The sequence below is a fragment of the Nelumbo nucifera genome, chromosome 7, assembly GCF_055504915.1.
Source record: "Nelumbo nucifera cultivar China Antique chromosome 7, China Antique-T2T, whole genome shotgun sequence".
Classification (NCBI taxonomy): Eukaryota; Viridiplantae; Streptophyta; class Magnoliopsida; order Proteales; family Nelumbonaceae; genus Nelumbo; species Nelumbo nucifera.
This window is the reverse complement of record NC_142655.1, coordinates 25,118,423-25,136,816: the sequence shown is the minus strand read 5'-3', so window position 1 is coordinate 25,136,816 and position 18,394 is coordinate 25,118,423. Positions and strand designations below refer to the sequence as shown.

The following is an 18,394-nucleotide window of genomic DNA, read 5'->3' as shown; positions in this document are numbered from 1 at the left end:
ACACATACGCCAAAACCATACACCACTCACAAAACTTTGAGATGTTGCAGTTGTAGGTGATAGGCACAACACCAAATTTGCTTGTTGGGAAGTGTAGTCACGGCATCTATGCAGAAAATGCAATAATATAAAGAACGGTAGTGGCAATTAACCATCAATTAGTGATTTTTCTTCTTGAACCACAACAAGAAATAACCATCTGATCTGAGCTATGGTTTTTTCTTCTTAAATCCCCACTGTATTTTGTTTTATATCGATTGCTTTTTCTTCTTGAACGGCAGAAACATGTTGTAGCGGCAGGTAGCACTTTGAGTTGTGTTTTATTCCTATGTGATCTTTTTTTTTCTTTTGGTACATGGGGATGCTTAACGGCCCAATCATAGAGGGTTATCATTGCCTCTTTGCCTAAGTTCCTATTTACAACACTACCAAGTATTTTATACATTCAATTTGACTCCAACAGCCATTAGGGCAGCAGATTCAATTGCAGACTTGCAGCTTTACCTCTTAATCTTTGAAGGAAAACCCTCTGAATTGTTCTTATCGTGCCAAACCCAATTAGCCCGATTAATAACCGGATCGGTTATAGGTTCCAAACTATTGTTCCAGTAGGGTCTGATTCGGGACCAGGAAAACCTAATTTCTTGTTGGTTCGGAATAATTTCATCATGTCACGAATTAGACCCTAATCATTGACTGCCTTACTTTTTATATGACTCATCGACTCTACCATATCATCACCACTAGAGGTTATTCGATTCATCAAACCATCTCGTCTCGAGTGACGTGAAAGTCTGCTCTTAAAAGAAAGGGCAAATTTTTTAAACTACCCATATTGTTTAGCTAATTGACAAACAATACCCTCACTATTTAACTATTGTCGTACCCCTAAGCTTTTTGACAATTGACTAACTCTATCCCTGTCGTTAGTGTCCATTAATGTTTCGTCAAAATCCGTATACACGTGACACTACATGACATATCATTTTTTTTAAAACCCAATACTACCCTTCATCCCTCTTCTCTCACTTCCTCTATTCCTTCTCTTCAACCTCTCTTCTTTGACTCAAGTGTAGCGACAGCTCCCTACCAGAGGTGATGCACAAGGTTGGACCTCGGTCTCGCCAGAATCTTCGTTGTCAGGTACAGCTAACGACCTCGGTCTGGACTGCTTCCTATTTCTAACAATGTTTTCAAGAACAAGTGTTCATAAGGCCTCACCTGAACCAAGTGTTTGTCTAAGGGCCACCTCCTCTTTATGAGAATTGTGCCAAGGTTGTTGGTGCTACTACAATGGCAGATCCCAAAATTGGTCACACTATGGGTAGTGGAAATTTGACTGTGGCGTCTCTTTAGGCATAGCCTAGGCTTACTCAGCTTGTTTGTGTGGCGTTGGTGGGCCTGCCCTTAGTATGATGCAGCCTTAGATATCACGACCACCTTATGAATCTTTGAGCTAACGATTTCGAACATAAACTAAAATTTTGTGATGTCGGTGTGGAGGGGCCCGCTTTGCAGTGACAACGAAGATACAAGAGAGAGAGAGAGAGAGATAGAGAGATGTACCAAAAATAACAATTAGAGGATTAGTAGTTTATAAGAATCGCATATAAATCAATAATCTTAATGGAAATGTCCAAAAGCAAAACTCTAGGGATTTGGCTAGATGGTGAGTGGGGATAACATTTGTCTCATATTTCTTGTTTGTTTTAGTGAATTCAAACTAAGCAGTTAGAAATTGAACAATCTAATGAAATGGAATAAGCGGATTTAGGAATGGAAGACAGTTAATTGGAGAAATAACCTGCTGGGGTGAAGTTGAGTCAAGATCTTTGTGCAGAGGAATAACCAGCGGTGGGGGACAACCATATGAGACCACACCACGAAGGAAGCCGGCGAAGGCAAACCTGATAGCCATGGCCAATGCCAGCAAAGGCGAACTCAGAGGTGGATGGGTCCATTGTAGCGGCGATAATGAAACATGGGATAGATAATGAAGGGGAAGAAGGGGATATTATATATATATATATATATAGAGAGAGAGAGAGAGAGATAAATAGAAAAAGAGAGAGAGAGAGAGATGGCAAAGAAGTTCTTTCCCTTTGACTCAACAAATGGGAAGCCCTTGTCGCTACAAGAAATCGAAAGACTTATGTTGTTTGAGCAGTGTTCAAGGGCTTAGAGTTTTTGACGATAAGGCACGGTCTTCAAGGGCTCATAGTTTTCAACAAGGAAGAGCAACTATGGAAGTGCCTAATGAGGCAAGGTTCTTGAATGCCTATGGAGAACTTTCGGAATCTTTGCTATCATACACCATTGACAACTTTCCCACTCTTGAGGCTCTTTAGAAACACCAGGGCAATAGTCTCCTACTGAGGCATGACCATCAGTGACGCCCTGATTCCCTGGTACGGGTTAAGGCATGGAAGATCAGGAGGATGAACGCTATAATGGTTCTCTTCCACCGCCAACACCGACACCCAATTCCCCTTGGACCCATCCCTGCCACCGCGGTTCCCCTTGAAGCATATCCATATGAATACCACCCAGTAGACTAGTAGAGAACTAGGTTCTCTACAGAAACTCTCCCATAATTTGTTTTCAATAAGAATTTGACATTTCGTTGGGTTTTATCACATGGTTTTATTTTGAGGAAGCTTTCTTGAATGAGATGGGAATTTGTGGAACAGTAGAGGGTAAACTTGATATTTCGTCGTTTTTCATTAGAACTTGCCAACAATGTCAATTATTATAAACAATAACGATACTTTAAGACAATATGTAAATAGTAAGGGTAGAGTTAATCAATTAGCTAAATCATAAGGGTAGTTTACGAAATTTGCCCTAAAAGAAATATCATTTAGACATTTCTTGTTTGAGGTGATGTGTGGCATTTTCTCTTACGTGGTGCCTAGTGACACTTATGTATAATAGACCAATGCTATCTTGTAGGTTATATTCAACCTATCATCTTCATGATTTTATTACACAATTGGGGGGAATTACAAAGAAGTTGTGCAATTAGAAGTAAAACCATAAGCATCATATAGGCAAATAAATGCCAAGTTACTATCATTTATATAAGGGTTCAAAGAAGCTTTGTGATGTTCCAAGCTTGTCAATCTATCCATAGCTATATTTGCTTTTCTCAACATATGTACATTTATAATGTTTAACTCATTGCATCGTTTAATGTCTATGCAGACTTTGATGAAGTTGTTGATGTTCCACAGGGGCTCCATCCTTCCACATAGGTAGTTGATAATAAGACCATAATCTCCTTCGATGACAAGTTTATGTTGAGGAAACCTGCAAGCAATTTTGTGGGCCTCAATGGCCCCCCTAAGCTTCAACTTCATTTATTGAACACTCTCCTACATCCCTGCAACTATACCATAAGGCTTTACCAAACTCATCTCTCATAATAGCTCCTAACACACATTTTTCATTTGTCTTTAGAGATGCATCAAAGTTTATTTTTAATTCCCCGTTAAGCGATTTCACCTAGTCCACTAATAAATTTACCTTATCCTTTTTCCCTTGTTTATACAAACAATGGATGTTGGTAAATTCATATAGATTAGCTCTAATCCCCCCTCCCCATTATGGAATGGGGAATGTTCTTATTATTTTATTTTTGTTCTCATTTCTCCTTTTCTTAATATTTCAAAGGGTAAACCCCACATTTTCCATCATAAGGTTTTGTGTGGTATTAATGTGTTCTTATCCTATTCCACCACTCTAACAACTTTTCATTTGAGATCAAAATGAGGCTAATATCCCCCAAAGCATCCCAAATAAACCTTGAATCCCGGTGGTTGGGGAAGAGGTGTTCTACATATTCTTCTTGACCACATAATGGACATTCAACTTTAGTTCTTAGTCCCTAGTTCCTTAGTAGTGCTTTTGTTATAGTTTTCATTTTTAAGCACAGGTAAAGGAAGAAAATATCCTTTTGGGAACAGTTCAAACTCCATATATTTCCTAGATCCCCCATAGGAATTAGTGTGATCCCAATCACCTTCCATTAGCCTATAAGTTGTCTTAATCTAGTACCTACCTTTAGGATCAAGTTTCCAAATCATGGTATCACATCCACCCCTAATTTGGACGGGGATAGTTATGATTTTTTTTCCGTCTAATATTTTTTATTTATCCCACATATTTTATTCATTAATAAATTCACACACCTTTTGATTCCAAATATCATGGCTTAAATCTCTAGTACTTTGTAGATAGGAAATTCCCACCCAAATATCATTCAAGGAATCGATAAACTGACCATTACCCAATTTCCATCAAATTCCCTACTTAAGGGTATCTTTGATTTCAACAATGCTTCTGTAGGCCCAAGAGATGTTATATTTTGGGTTGATAAGCCAAAAAAAATGATCAATTTTATATATTTATTTTTTACTATCGACCCAGACAACCCACAAATTGTCTGGTTGAGCCAATAGTTTCCATCCTAATATTGCCAGACGCAGTATTTACCTACTATAACTTTTCAAGCCCTATCCATTATTCGGCTTAGACTTGCAAATTGTGTCCCATTTAATTAAATGTATGCTTTTCTTTTCCTCACCCAATGAGTTCCTTTGTTTCTTTTCCAAATTTTCCACCATAATTTTGGGGAGCTTAAAAGTTTGTTTCGTTCTTCTTCTCAATTGGGATCTTTATAACTATGGAGGATTTTCTAGATCATCGTATGAATATTTTTGGAGAATAAAATGGTGGATTTGCTAAAATTTCGTTTTTGAGCATATGCTCCAGCATACCTCTCCATTGTTTCCTTGATTCTCAATGCATTATCTATATTTGCCTTTGCAAACACGATACAACCATCAACAAATTGCAAAATTGGTATTGTTGGCCCTCCTCTTGAAGGTTTAAATCCAAAGGTTTCCTTGTTTTTTTGTCACACTTATTAAAGAGCTTATACAGTGCTTCACTGGACAACACAGATATATACGGGGATAAGGGGTCTCCCTACCTAATTCCTCTAGTGGGTTTGAAGGTTCTTATAGGAAATCCATTGACTAAAATTTGGTAGGATACTATGTCGGTACATTGCATCACCCATTTAATCCACCTGTCATGAAACCTTGTTTTGATCAACAATTTCCTGATGAATTCCCACTCTAGACTATCATTTCTTTTTACATGTCAATTTTGCAAGCCATTGGGCCAACTTTGCCTCTTTTTTTTTTTTATATCCATCATTTCATGTGCAATCAAAATGTTATTCATTATTTATCTCCCTGTCACAAATGCACTTTAGAAAGGGGCAATAATTTTTCCTAATAAAGGTGTGAGTCTATTTACTAATATTTTTGCAATTATTTTATATATGGTATTGCAAAGGTTAATTGGCCTAAAATTTTCCATTGGATCAGGGTTGTCAGATTTTGGAATTAATGGAATAAAAGTTTGATTTAGACCCTTTGTCATTTGAATTTGAGTGAAAAAAAAAGCCTTCACTATGTCTTATACTTACCTTCTAATGATTTGTTTGTATTTTTTTGAAAAAATATGCATTTAAACCATCAGACCCTAGAGCTTTGGTATCTCCGATAGTAACTACATCCCATATCTTATTGGAGGTCAATTCTTTATTTAGTTATTCATTTTGGCTCTTTGTGATTACCTGTTCCAATTCAACAATCACATTGTCCGTACATGTCAAGCTTACATCCCAATCTTTTTCCATGAGTGCCCAAATATCTTAAACTGGGACAGTTTTGACAATTTAAATGTGTATCCTCTACCAATTTCCTCAGAACCAACACAGAGATAGGATATCATCATGATCTAGTGCTTCACCAATTGATAAAGGAAAGGACTGGAGGCCGCCTTTGGTCGTTTTTTATTCTCAATTGACCATATTCTTTCTTAAAATCCGCTAGTCAGCCCAATTGAGCCAATGCATAAATGCCTTTTCCTTGGTGAACTTGTTAAATTTTCGATGTACCTTTTGCAAAACAAAAAAAAAAGAGAAAATAAATAAAAAGAATAAAAAAGAAAAGAAGAATGAGCAATGAAGAAGAAATTGGGGTAACTTAGAATGGAGGAATGGTCAAGGAAGTTTGAAAAATTAGAAAACTTTGAGGAAATAAAATGAAAAGAAATTCAAAGTACGGAATCCGAGGCAAATAAAAAGTGAGAATGAATGATGATTAAATATTCAAAGGTTGGAAAAGAAAGAAGTATTGCAAAAAAAATGGGGGCAAATATATGTTTCGATCATTTTAGAATTAGTTGGCTTGAGTATTTGCCTGTCGATTATTTGATGTTTCAAGTCCACCATGATCAGTGAAGTAATTCATATTTGATGATGTGAAAAGTATGTAAAAAAAGAAAGATAAAAAAGGAGAAAAATGAATAAGAGAAGATTAAAAAAAATGAAGATGAAGAGAAATAGCAGCCTTGTATAAGGGCCAAGTATCTAGTGTCCCATTGTAAATAAGTTTTTTAGCCTTTCATCTTTCATTTCAGATCCCTTGTCCTAAACCACGTTTCATCACATTCACAAAGTCCTCATTCATCCTTTAAAAATTAGTAATTTAGCACAGGATAGACTTAGTTGGCTGGCGATAAAGGATTTTGTTTTGAACCTTCTTCAATCATTCATTTCTCATCACAAATCCTCCTGTTAACCAAGAACTGGGGTTGTTTCCCATAAAACCCGGGTGCTTCCCAAAGCGAATGCATAATTGTTTATTTTCGCATTTTTTATGCACATGCCTTTATAATTATTAAGGTCTCGATTAGCTTTTTTGAAAATGGGCAAATACTTTTATCTCTTGCTAAGGCATGACGTCGATGCCTTTGGACATAGTTGTTTTGTCATCTCATGTTTTAGTCTCATAACTCCCCAGAAAACTGTATAATAAAAAGAAGATAAAAATCTCATCTCCCATTGTGTTTGAGTTGCAGTCTTTTTGATCCGAAAGTTACGTTGAATAGCACATGAGTTTTTTTTTTTTTTTTTTTTCTGTTCTGTTGAATAGCACATGAGTTTTCTCACTGCACAACACATTGATATTCCACCCTTTGGCATATCCCAAATCAGTGTTTTCCGCTTTACAACACATGAGAATTCCATTGCACATTACATGGATATTCCATCCTTTGGCACATTAGAAATCCGAGTTTCCCGTTGCATAGCACATAAAGTATCCGCCCCTCTAGCACATAATGATTTTCCGCTGTATAGCATATGGATTTCCCACTACAAAGCACATGGATTTTCCGCTGAATAGCACATGGGTTTTCCCACCGCATAGCACATAGATTTTCCGTCATCTGGCACATCATAAATCAGATTTTCCACTTCATAGCTAGACCTGTTCATGGGCCGAGTGGCCCGACGGGCCGGCCCGGCCCGGCCTGACCCAACCCCTAGACGGGCTTGAACATGCTTATAGGCCCGCGGGCTTAAAGTCGGGCCAAAAAACCCAGTCCGCAATAAATTCGAGTCGGGGTCGAGTTTTGTCAAAATAGCCCGGCCCGACTTAATATTAAACTTAAAATTAGTTATGTGATTATGTCCATTTGAATAAACTTTTTTATTTAAGAATGTAAAATTGTGTTTTAAAATATAAAAGAAAGGGAAAAATACCATCTTGTAGGCTCATTGTTCATTTAAATAGAACAAAAAATACTATCTGAATTTTTAATTCTAATTTGAATAGGGAAATTTGTTTTTTTTTCAATTAGACCGGGCTTCGGGCTTTTTACTAGGGTCGGGCTCGGGCCCAAGTTATAGGCCCATTGGTCGGGCCAGGCTCGGGCTCGGGCCTAGTATATTTTCATTAGTGACAAGTGAAAGCCCGGCCCGGCCCATGAACAGGTCTATTCATAGCACATGTTCATCCGCACTATGGCACATGCTTTTCCGCTTTATAGCACATGAGCATTTCTGCCACTTTGGCACATCATAAACCACTAATTTTTTGCTTTATTGCACATGAACTTTTCCACCTCCAAACACATCATGAATCATGGTTTTCCACCACTTTGGCACATCATAAATCAAGTTTTCCGCTAAATATCACATGGAACTTTCATCTTTTAGCACATTTCAAGTTTATATTTTCCACCATCCAACACATTATAAATCAAATTTTTCGTTGCATAGCACAAGAGTTTTTCCCTTTGGCACATTACATATGAGAATTATTCGCTGCATAACACATAGATTTTCCGCTATCTAGCACATTATAAATCAGATTTTCCGCTGCATAACAATGAGTTTTCCGCCTTTGGCGCATCACTAATGAGGACTTTCCGTTGCATAGCATATGAGTTTTTCGCATCTAGCACATCATAAATCAGAATTTTTCCGCTGCATAGCACATGAGCTTTCCACCTTTGGCACATCACAAATGAGGTTTTTTCGCTGCATAGCATATAGATTTTCCGCCATCTGGCACATCATAAATCAGATTTTTTCGCTGCATAGAACATAAGTTTTTCGCCTAAAATATATGGTGAAACTTTTTCCTACTTTTGAGCATTAATCATCTTCTATCGGATTATTCTATTGATGTTCTCCCTCTTCATATGAGCAATTAATTATAGTATTGTATCAATATGGATTTTTTTCTTAAACCAAATACAAATCCACTGCATCTAAAAATAATATATTGGCATAAATTTCAACTGATTGCGTGTAACATTAATCACTTGATAATACAAAGACATATTGGCATTTTATGGATGATTATCACATGTAGAGTAAAGTATATTGGGACTCATTGGCTTACCCAAGAGGGGTGAATTGGGTATAACTTAAAAATTATGGATATGTTAAGCTTAAAAACCTTTTTTAATCGAAAAACTGAAATAAAATATTCTTAATCAAGAATGTGTGCTTAATGATTAACTTGACTACTAAATCAAGATTTACAAGTCCAAAACAAATGAGCAATATAGTAATCAGGGTTATAAAGATTAGTAGCTATATAATAATAATAATAATAACTGCTAGAAATTGAATAATAACACAAAGTAAAAGTAGCAAAGAAATAAACATGTTGCTATGAGATTAGTGGTAATGTAGTTAAATAAATAATAAATAATAAATAATAAATGTAAAAGCAAATAAAAAGTAAATATATTGAAATGTAAATGATAGTTACACTAAAAGTGTGTGTCAAGTTTAGCAGTTAGAGGTAATGAATTAATCACAACATAATAGTTAGGAAATAAACCAACTTTATAAAGATAATTAGCTTGAGATCTAAGGAGTTGTAAGGTTGCTATCGGAATGTCATGGACAAGTTAATTGATTAAAATAAATGATATGACTAAATGCTAAATGGAACAATGACAGTAAGCAACTATAAATGTAAAGTAGTTAAATAAATGACTAATATATGGTGATTGTTGGCAAACAATGAAATACTAAACTATTAGACCAAAATGTTAGTACAGTTAATAAAGTTAGTGATGTTAGTAGTACAAGAATTATACCAAGAAATCTGTATTTTGCAAATCACAATGAGATGAACTAAAAAATATACAATGATTACAAAATAATCAATTGTTCAAGTTTTTACAATTAGTTAAATAATCTAATAGTATTATTTGTAAAGTAATTGCAATAGCTTAAAACAAAATAAGGAAAAAATAAATAACAAAGATAGTGGCACATAAGATTTATAGATGTTTAATAAAACCTTCCGCCTATATTTTTTACCTTAGGCCACCCATAAGAATTTATATTAACCAGTTAGACTTATATGTATTAGCAAATGCCTTACAACCAATTAACAATAGTTTTAAGTGATTGTAATACTTTAACCATCAGGGCTAATAGGTGCTTGTAATAACAAAAAACTAATAGGACTTACGGGTATTTACAATACCTTATAGTTTAACTTACAAGTGTCAACAAGAACAACTCATACACTCAAGATATTACAAATGAAGTACAAAGTGGTAAGATATAATAAGAGACCTCTTAATAGAAAATATAACAATATATAACACAAACCTATTCGGTCAAAAGAGTTTTTCTTATGATACTCAACTCAATTAAGAGACTTCCAATAGATTGATGGGATTGTACAAGCTTATAGGCTTTTCAAATTTTCTTACATCTATAACTATTAAAGATTGACGATATTTTCGTAAAAAAAATACATAACTCTTTGCTAACTTGCACTCTTAAAAACCTATATTTATATAGGTTTTAAAAGCAAGTGGTTGTTTTTTAGACAAATTGATTTTTTTTTTTATCTTCCAATCGATTGGTTCCTCCTATCAATTAATCAACTTGAATTTAATCTGTCTAAGTTAGTCAATTATGCATTTTTTAAGTAATCAACTATTTTTTTAAACATGACACTTTTATGCCTTTATTGTAATCAATTTCACACAATCTTAGAAAATTATGCATGAATTATAACAATTAATTGACCATATATTTATGAGTAGTCGACTATATTATAGAGTTCGGGCAATTGTTCATTATAAACAACTAAACACTTTTAAGCCTTGGAAATATTCATTAATGGATTATAAATATTTGTTTGCCTTTTATAATAAATTTTTAAGATTATAAATACTTGTTTAGGTTAAGGAAAACTTAGGAACCAAACCTATTAATAGCTATTAGTCTTTAAAATTACTTGCACTAAGTTTGGTCTCGTAGGACATCAATAGGAATGCATATTGTGCAATTGATTACATCTAAATCTTAAAGAATTGCACTTTTTAAGAATAATTTGATGTAGTCATCTTATTGATGAGTTATTGTAGTAATCAATCATTTTGAGTAACTCTAATCCATTCCAATTCCAATTGTTTGGTTAAATGAAATCGGAATCCCATTCCCATTCATGTTGGAATGACATTCTCCCCTATTTGAGGGAATAGCCATTTACCTACTTTTCCTTTTGGAGTGAAATCTCATCCTTGCTAAATCCAATTTCAGTTCATTTTTTTGTATAAATCAAACAAACTATGGGAATAGACCATTAATTCCGATTCCAATTACAACTGCAAATCAAATGGGCCCTTAGTTCTTTAGTAGAACACAAACTCACTAGAGATATTTAGTATTGGTGTTGAGAATATGAAACTTAAATAACTCATCAAGTAAACCTTCAACTTATTTATGATTGATAACAAACATAAATATCAATCAATCGATCGAGAGAGATGTAATTAACCATCCCGCTCATGCATAAGACATATATCGATAGAGAGAGAGAGCGAGGTAATTAACCATCTCGCCCATGCATAAGACATGTTATATTTTACAAAATGTTTTAAATATATCAAATATGCGAATCATGGCCAAACCATTTGACTTGTGATTTGGAAAGCATTTTGATTGTATGCTTGGTTTAAAACATTATCCAAAAAGACATGTAAGAGCTAAAAGCACCGCATTTTAAACCCACTTTCCATTTTTCTCAATGATGGTAGAGCAATGGCATATTGTTTGAAACATGATGTTAACCATAAATGGAAGAAGGAATGGGGGGTCATTGAATTAAACCTTATCTTATGAGCCATAGATTTGACATCAACGATAAGAGAGTGATTATAGTTTGGTCAATACTAGGGATGGATGATGACAATGGAGAGCTTATGAAATACTCAACTAGTAATAAAGGAAATGGAAAATGGGAGGAGAGGATGTTCACTGAATTTGGCATGATATGTGAGGTGAATGTGTTATATGTAGCAAGATGTGTTTTTAGGATATTGTTTTGGAATTTGTTGGCTTGGAGTGTAGTTTTGATCCAAGTTGCGAGAGGAGTGAATAAGAACAACCATGGAGGTGGATTTTAGAGCCAACAATTTGAACATACTTTGCTCTTGGGCACATTAAATTATGCCCTAGACCTAGACCTAGACATGTCAATGATGCCCAAAACTTCACAACCCGATCTAAGTATCCCGAACCTAGATGGCACGTTTACGTAATTGGATCATATTCGGATTTTGTGATATGCATCTAACTAATAATTGGATAAAATTCAAATTTGAATCCATCCAATTCAATTATATTATAATATTTTTTTATTTATATATATAAATTTATATAGTTATATTTAAAATTATAAAGAACATATATTTTTATATTATATTATTACTAAACATATATAATAAATTTAGTATGTTATATTTAGATCGTTAAATATAAACTTAAAAACTGTTTATTATTATTTTTTATTTTTTGGGAACCGGATTAAATTTAATCCAATATGAGCCCGTTAAGATTCAATAGCTTAGGCTGCAAGTTTTCAATAGTTAGAACGATTATGAACTTTTCATAATTGAATAATAAAAATTAAAAAAATGATAAAAATACAAAAGATATAAACTTTGTAAAAACCACGTGAGCACACATAATGTTTTATATTAATCATATTAAAAATTAAAACAAGACATGATAAACAATAATTGTTTTTAACATTTTATTGGTGATCTAAATCAAATACAAAAGTGAAAACTAACCTAAAAGTGAAATTGCTATCTTGTTTTATGGTAGATCAATTAATTTTAGGCCAAAAATTGTCAATTCTTGAAGTTATAATTAAATAATAAAATATTGAAAGATAAAAACACTAAAATAATAAAAAATGTATAAAAAATTTGCACATATTAATGGTTAACAATAAGTGTGATAAATAAAAATAATTTTTATAAACATATAAAAACATATTATATAAGACTATCATCATTGCAAAATTTCTCACATGCAAAACACCAACACACATGCCAATTATATATAAAGTTGAAAAGTAATTATTTTTTTTGTTTTTTCTGTATTTTTAAAAATTAAAATGGATCCAGATAAAACACAATCCAATCTGAGTCCGCGTTCCGTTTTGCAAATCCCCTAATAAAAACGCGGATTTTAAGGTACCGTATATGATACGGTTTGATCGGTCTGTCTGAATAGCATCGCTAAACTGGTCAGTTATTCTCACCGCTCGAGCGCTTTGTTAAGCAGGGTAATGTCTCTTCAATTTCTTTTCTTCTTTTGGGCCCCCGCTTCCACGAAGTACCGGGAAGGCGGGCAACGACTCTGTGAGGTTCTCTCATTCCCTCTGTTGGATTGATTCAGAGTTCAGACACTTAAAACCCTCAGTTGTTGCCTCTCGTTATTCCTCTCTTCTCGTGTCCATCTCTCTTCATATGCTTTAATGGCGTCCGAGGAGCAGTTACTGGCAATTAAGGTGCATTTCTCTCCCTTCGTTCTTCTCTTTTACTCTTTCAGTGCCATTAAGTTTCATTAGAAGGTTTATTTAGTTCAATTCAAGTAGAAAAACGGGTCTGTTAAACTATGCAGAAAGCGAAGGTGCTGATGGTTGGGGCAGGCGGTATCGGTTGTGAGCTTCTGAAGACGCTTGCTCTCTCTGGTTTCCAGGATATTCATATCGTAAGCTGCTTTCATGTGGTTTTCTTGGAGGTTTCGTTGATTTATTTTAGGGGGGGGGGGTTAGGCTCCTTTACTAATTTTCTTGCTGGTTCTAGGGTTTTGTGAGTGAAAATTTGCTTTTTCTTCAGCTCGACTGTCCGGGTAGTTGTGAATGGTTGTTGAGTAGGGAAATTTGGTTTTCATTTTTTCCCCTATTTTCAATATTCTGATTAACAAGATTAGTTTTAGTTATTTTTCCCCTCTTTCCACACTAACCTACTGGCCAGTGTTCTACTTGATGTTGTTAATCTTGTATGTGCTTCTTTTGTTCATGTATTTCTAACAGCGTATCCCACAACTACCAACAAGATTGATGCATATCTGTATGTTTGCCTAACTATTAGAATTTATATTTTTTCAAGTGCGCCCTATATAAAGAAAATAAAGAATAAATATTAAAGAGAAAGATAAAAAAATAAAGGCAGAAAACATGTTTATAGTTTTTTTTTTTAAATTATTTCACATCAGTAGGAAGCCATGGTCTTTATTTAAAAGTAATTATTACCTTTAATAAAAATTTCAAAGTAATTATCGTGGTACGAACCATGAGATATATGCCAACGTTATGATATGGCTTTATGATGGGATAGATTTATGTGTTCAACATGTTATGTATAGCTTTTGTTATGAAGTTCAAAGTTAGGAGCATGCTGTTTTACCTTATGCCCAATAACCCAACTTGCAATTTAGAGCATACAAATTTTGGGTCATCATGTGTCAGCATGCAACTTTTTTCAAATGATTAAATGAATAGTGCTTACGATTTTCATTTAGAAGCATGGGAACATGTATGTATTGGGAGGTTGCTTTTCTCAGGGGTAAGGCTGCGTACATCTATTCCTTCCCAGACCCCACATTGGGAAGAGCCTCATGCACTGGGCTGCCCTTCTTATAACATGCCTCAAATTTGCTAGTATGAGTTTATGTAGGCTTTTTTTTCCCCTTCACTTAAGCATTTTGCATATTTTTGCTTTCACTTGCAGATTGACATGGACACTATAGAAGTCAGTAACCTAAACAGACAATTTTTGTTTCGACAATCACATGTGGGGCAATCTAAGGCAAAAGTGAGTAATTTGTGCTTCTGGATTGCATTTATGTGGATGCATGGGGACTGTGATTGATGTTTCAAAGTTAGCATTTGCGAGGTTGTTGGTTTAATTCAGTTGCTATTTATTTTGTAACCCAGGTTGCTCGAGAAGCAGTCTTGAGATTTAGGCCTCACATAAGTATTACACCATACCATGCAAATGTCAAGGATCCTGAATTCAATGTAGACTTCTTTAAACAATTCAATGTTGTTTTGAATGGCCTTGACAACTTAGATGCAAGGCGACATGTTAATCGTCTTTGCTTGGCAGCTAATGTTCCTTTGGTTGAAAGTGGAACTACTGGGTTCCTAGGGCAGGTGATTATGTTTCACATTGTATTTCGTTTATCTAAATTGAGATTCTATTTTTCATCTCTCTTCTTCATTGATAGTCTCTGCGTATGCTTTTTTTTTAATTCTTTATGTATTATTTGCCTAACTTTCCTTACTGTTATAAGAATAATGGCTGGGGAGTATAAGATTCTTGTCCAACTCACCTCCATGTTGCCTAGTAATTATGGGTGCTCTTCGTAAATAAATAAATGATAAGAATTTGAGTCTTAATTTGGACTTTTAGATAGCCAATACGTTGGTCAATAGACTGGTAGCATGATGGACTTAATTTTTCCCCATAAATTAACATGATATTGAAGGATAAATTTGCACAATAAGTTACTAGGAATTCAAATTAATTGTTTTCTTTTTTAGTTTTTTATACCAATAGACAAGCATGCAAATTGAAAAAAGCGAAGCTTTTAATTATTAAAAACAATGACATTTATTTATAGCAAAACATAATAAATCATCATATCCAAATAAAAGACTATCATTTTAAATCTATTAATTTTAATATTTCAAACACAAGAATGCATTCTCTTTTTGTTTTAACGTTTTTTTCCCCTTGTCATGTCAACAACATATTTGGGCTAGGATCTAGGGGTAGACCACAAAAGGACATGGGTTGAAATAGTAAGAAATGATTTAAGCACTCATAATTTAACAATGAATATGACATTAAACAGAGTGGAAATGTGGAATGGTGAAACAGTATTCATGTAGCTGACTCCATATAGTTGGGATAAGGCTTGGATGATCAGCAACATATTTCAAACACAAAAAGTACAATGTAATAGGTATTTTATAGAGTAATTGTGTGCCAGAAAACATGCCTCACAAAAGAAGGAAGTGAAAGACAAAGTCTTGCCTGGGGGCACCATGCCCAGGGGCAGACATGTGTAGTTAATTCTGTTTTTAATTTATTTAGTCATTTTAGTCAGACTATTGACTGTTTTATACACAAATTTGGTTGCCTCTGCTAGTGGTCTTTTCACTAGTAAGAGTTTTTATTTTTCATTAATTAATAAAAAAATCCAGTTGGTTTTAGAAAAAAATTGTATGCCAAAAAACTATTATCAAGTATAAAATTATATAATTTTGTATCAATAAAAGGTTTAAGAGAGAATAATTAATGAAAAAAAATGAGAAAAACCAAGGGTGGTGTCCATGTTTTGTTTAATGAGGGGATAATTATAGAAAAAAGAAGGAAAAACCTCTTTTGCTCTTTTCTCTCACTCTCTCTCTCTCCTCGAAAGCCTTGGATACTTATAAATTAATAGTAAAACCTTAAAATAAAACATAAGTAATGTAAGCTATATGATGGGATGCATAAACACATATGCTAATGAGATGTACTCCCAGGTCCTTTACACAAGTCCTTGGTTCTTAGATGAGCACCTTTTTGCATGTGTGATGCTTTGGCAACTATATTTTCATGATTCATGACTCAATTAGAGAAGTTTATTTGTGCATTTTTGAGAAGAGATAAAGTATACTTTCATTAAAATAATCAAATGAGCTCTGTACAACTAGATGCTGTACAGGGGATATACATCATTACATACAAAAAGAATGCATATACCACGGTACCACCAACCCCTAGAGTTTACAAAAAGAATTTCATAAACAAAAAATTTACTGTGATCTTTTCTGTTAAAACTTCTGTGTACTGCTACCCAAAAATGCAGTTTGCTCCTTATTTTCTGTCAAACATCCTTAGCTGAGCAACCTTTGTTCTTAAACACTCTAGAGTTCCTCTCCTGCCATATGACCCAAAAAATAACCCCTTGAATCATTTGCAGTATGATCTTCCTTTTATAACTTAAGCCTTGCAGGTACCATCCCTTCCAGAACATCTCCATAGGTGTGGGACAGCAAAGCATTCCCTGAAAACAAAGAGCTTAAAAACTTGTCCAAATGTCATAAGTGAAGCTGCAATGTATCATTAAATGGTCCAGAGATTCATCATTTCATTGCACAACACACACTCTTGGGAATCTAGCAGCATTCCTTCTTCAATAAATTATCTCTAGTGAGTATCTTATTTAGGTTAGCGGCCCAAATGTAAAAAGCTACCTTGGATGGTATGCTCTTTCACCACTGTATTAGTGGAAATGTGTACAACACTATCTCCAGTGAGTATCTGATATGTACATTTTATGTTTAGAGGCTCTTATTTTCACAATTCAATCAGAGAATGTGTCTCCTTTTGCTACAGGTTGATCATACATTGCATGGACTAGAATGTTAGTTTTAATTCATGGGAATGGAAGTTTTACAGGGCAAGGGTTTTTTGAGTGAGTTTGCAAATGGTTTGTGGGACTGATAATGAAAACGTCCTAGGAAAAGCACTAGGCTGAGCCATAGCATGATGCTTAGACTGACAACCTCTTACTTTTCTAGGCAACTAAATTGCCACCTAGAGAAGTATAGCTTCCAATAGTAGATCACTTATTAGAAGATAAATTTTGCTCATTCAGTATCAATAAAGCCCAGCACATTCAGATTTCCATTATCTCTATATGGTTGTCCATGACCAGTCGACAGTCCATGAACTGGTTGATCACACTAATTGCATAAGAGATGTTAGGTCGTATCACTCGTGTAAAGGTGATATAATTTAACTTCACAACCGGCCTTCTGTATCTCCATTGTTTATCAAGTAAGTCTCCTTGATCTATGTCTAGCTTTGTTTTGGGATCCATCATTGTAGAGCATGGCTTGGATCCCAACATTCTGGTCTCTTTCAATGGCATACTTGCATTATCGATACACTTCAATTCCCAAGAAATACCTCAATTTCCCTATGTCCTTTCTATGGGACCTTCTCCTCAAAGAAAGGGCTTAAGTTCTTCAATGCATTGCTTATTAGGACCTGTAATAACACTATCATCAACATACATGCCATCAGAATAATCTTTCCTGCAGGGCTGCAATTGTCTTCTTGCAAAACACTAAGGTGGCGTTTGATAACACTTTTCAGATGTTGGTGGCGTTTGATATGGTCTTGCGTCTAATATCTGATTAGAGGAAAAATGTCTTGACACAGGTAGAGATGGTCACACACATAACTGATTCTGATGCATTTCAGATGTAATTATTTAATAATAACAAATAATAGTATTTATTTAATGATAATAGCTATCAAAAAATAATAATGATGATATTATTATTATTATCTCATAATATTGAATAATAATATTTTTATTTAAAAATAGTTTTCTAATAATATTTTTATCTAATATTAGTTAATAATAACAAATAAATATTATTATTCAATAAATAATAACTAATATTATTTATTTGAATAATAATTGTAAATATCACTATTATTACTTAACAATATTTAAAAATATTAATAATTAACAGTAATAAAACTTTATTTAATAATAATAATAATTTTATTTAATAAATATCTGTTTAATAATATTTTTATTTAATAAATATCTTTTTAATAATATTAGTTAATAATAATAAATAAATATTACTATCAAATATTTATGATTAATTAAATAATAACTAAT

At 33.9% G+C, this 18,394-nt stretch overlaps 1 protein-coding gene across 1 annotated transcript in view; it reads left to right on the top strand.

Moving 5' to 3' along the window:
• The first annotated feature begins 12,757 nt into the window (after nt 1–12,757).
• Nucleotides 12,758–18,394, top strand: part of SAE2 (SUMO-activating enzyme 2) — a 32,790-nt gene continuing 27,153 nt past the window's right edge. The window contains exons 1-4 of the mRNA XM_010253319.3: nt 12,758–13,202; nt 13,316–13,405; nt 14,428–14,511; nt 14,634–14,852. Coding sequence (XP_010251621.1) covers nt 13,170–13,202; nt 13,316–13,405; nt 14,428–14,511; nt 14,634–14,852 — 426 coding nt within the window. The 5' untranslated portion in view covers nt 12,758–13,169. The remainder of the gene's footprint in view (nt 13,203–13,315; nt 13,406–14,427; nt 14,512–14,633; nt 14,853–18,394) is intronic.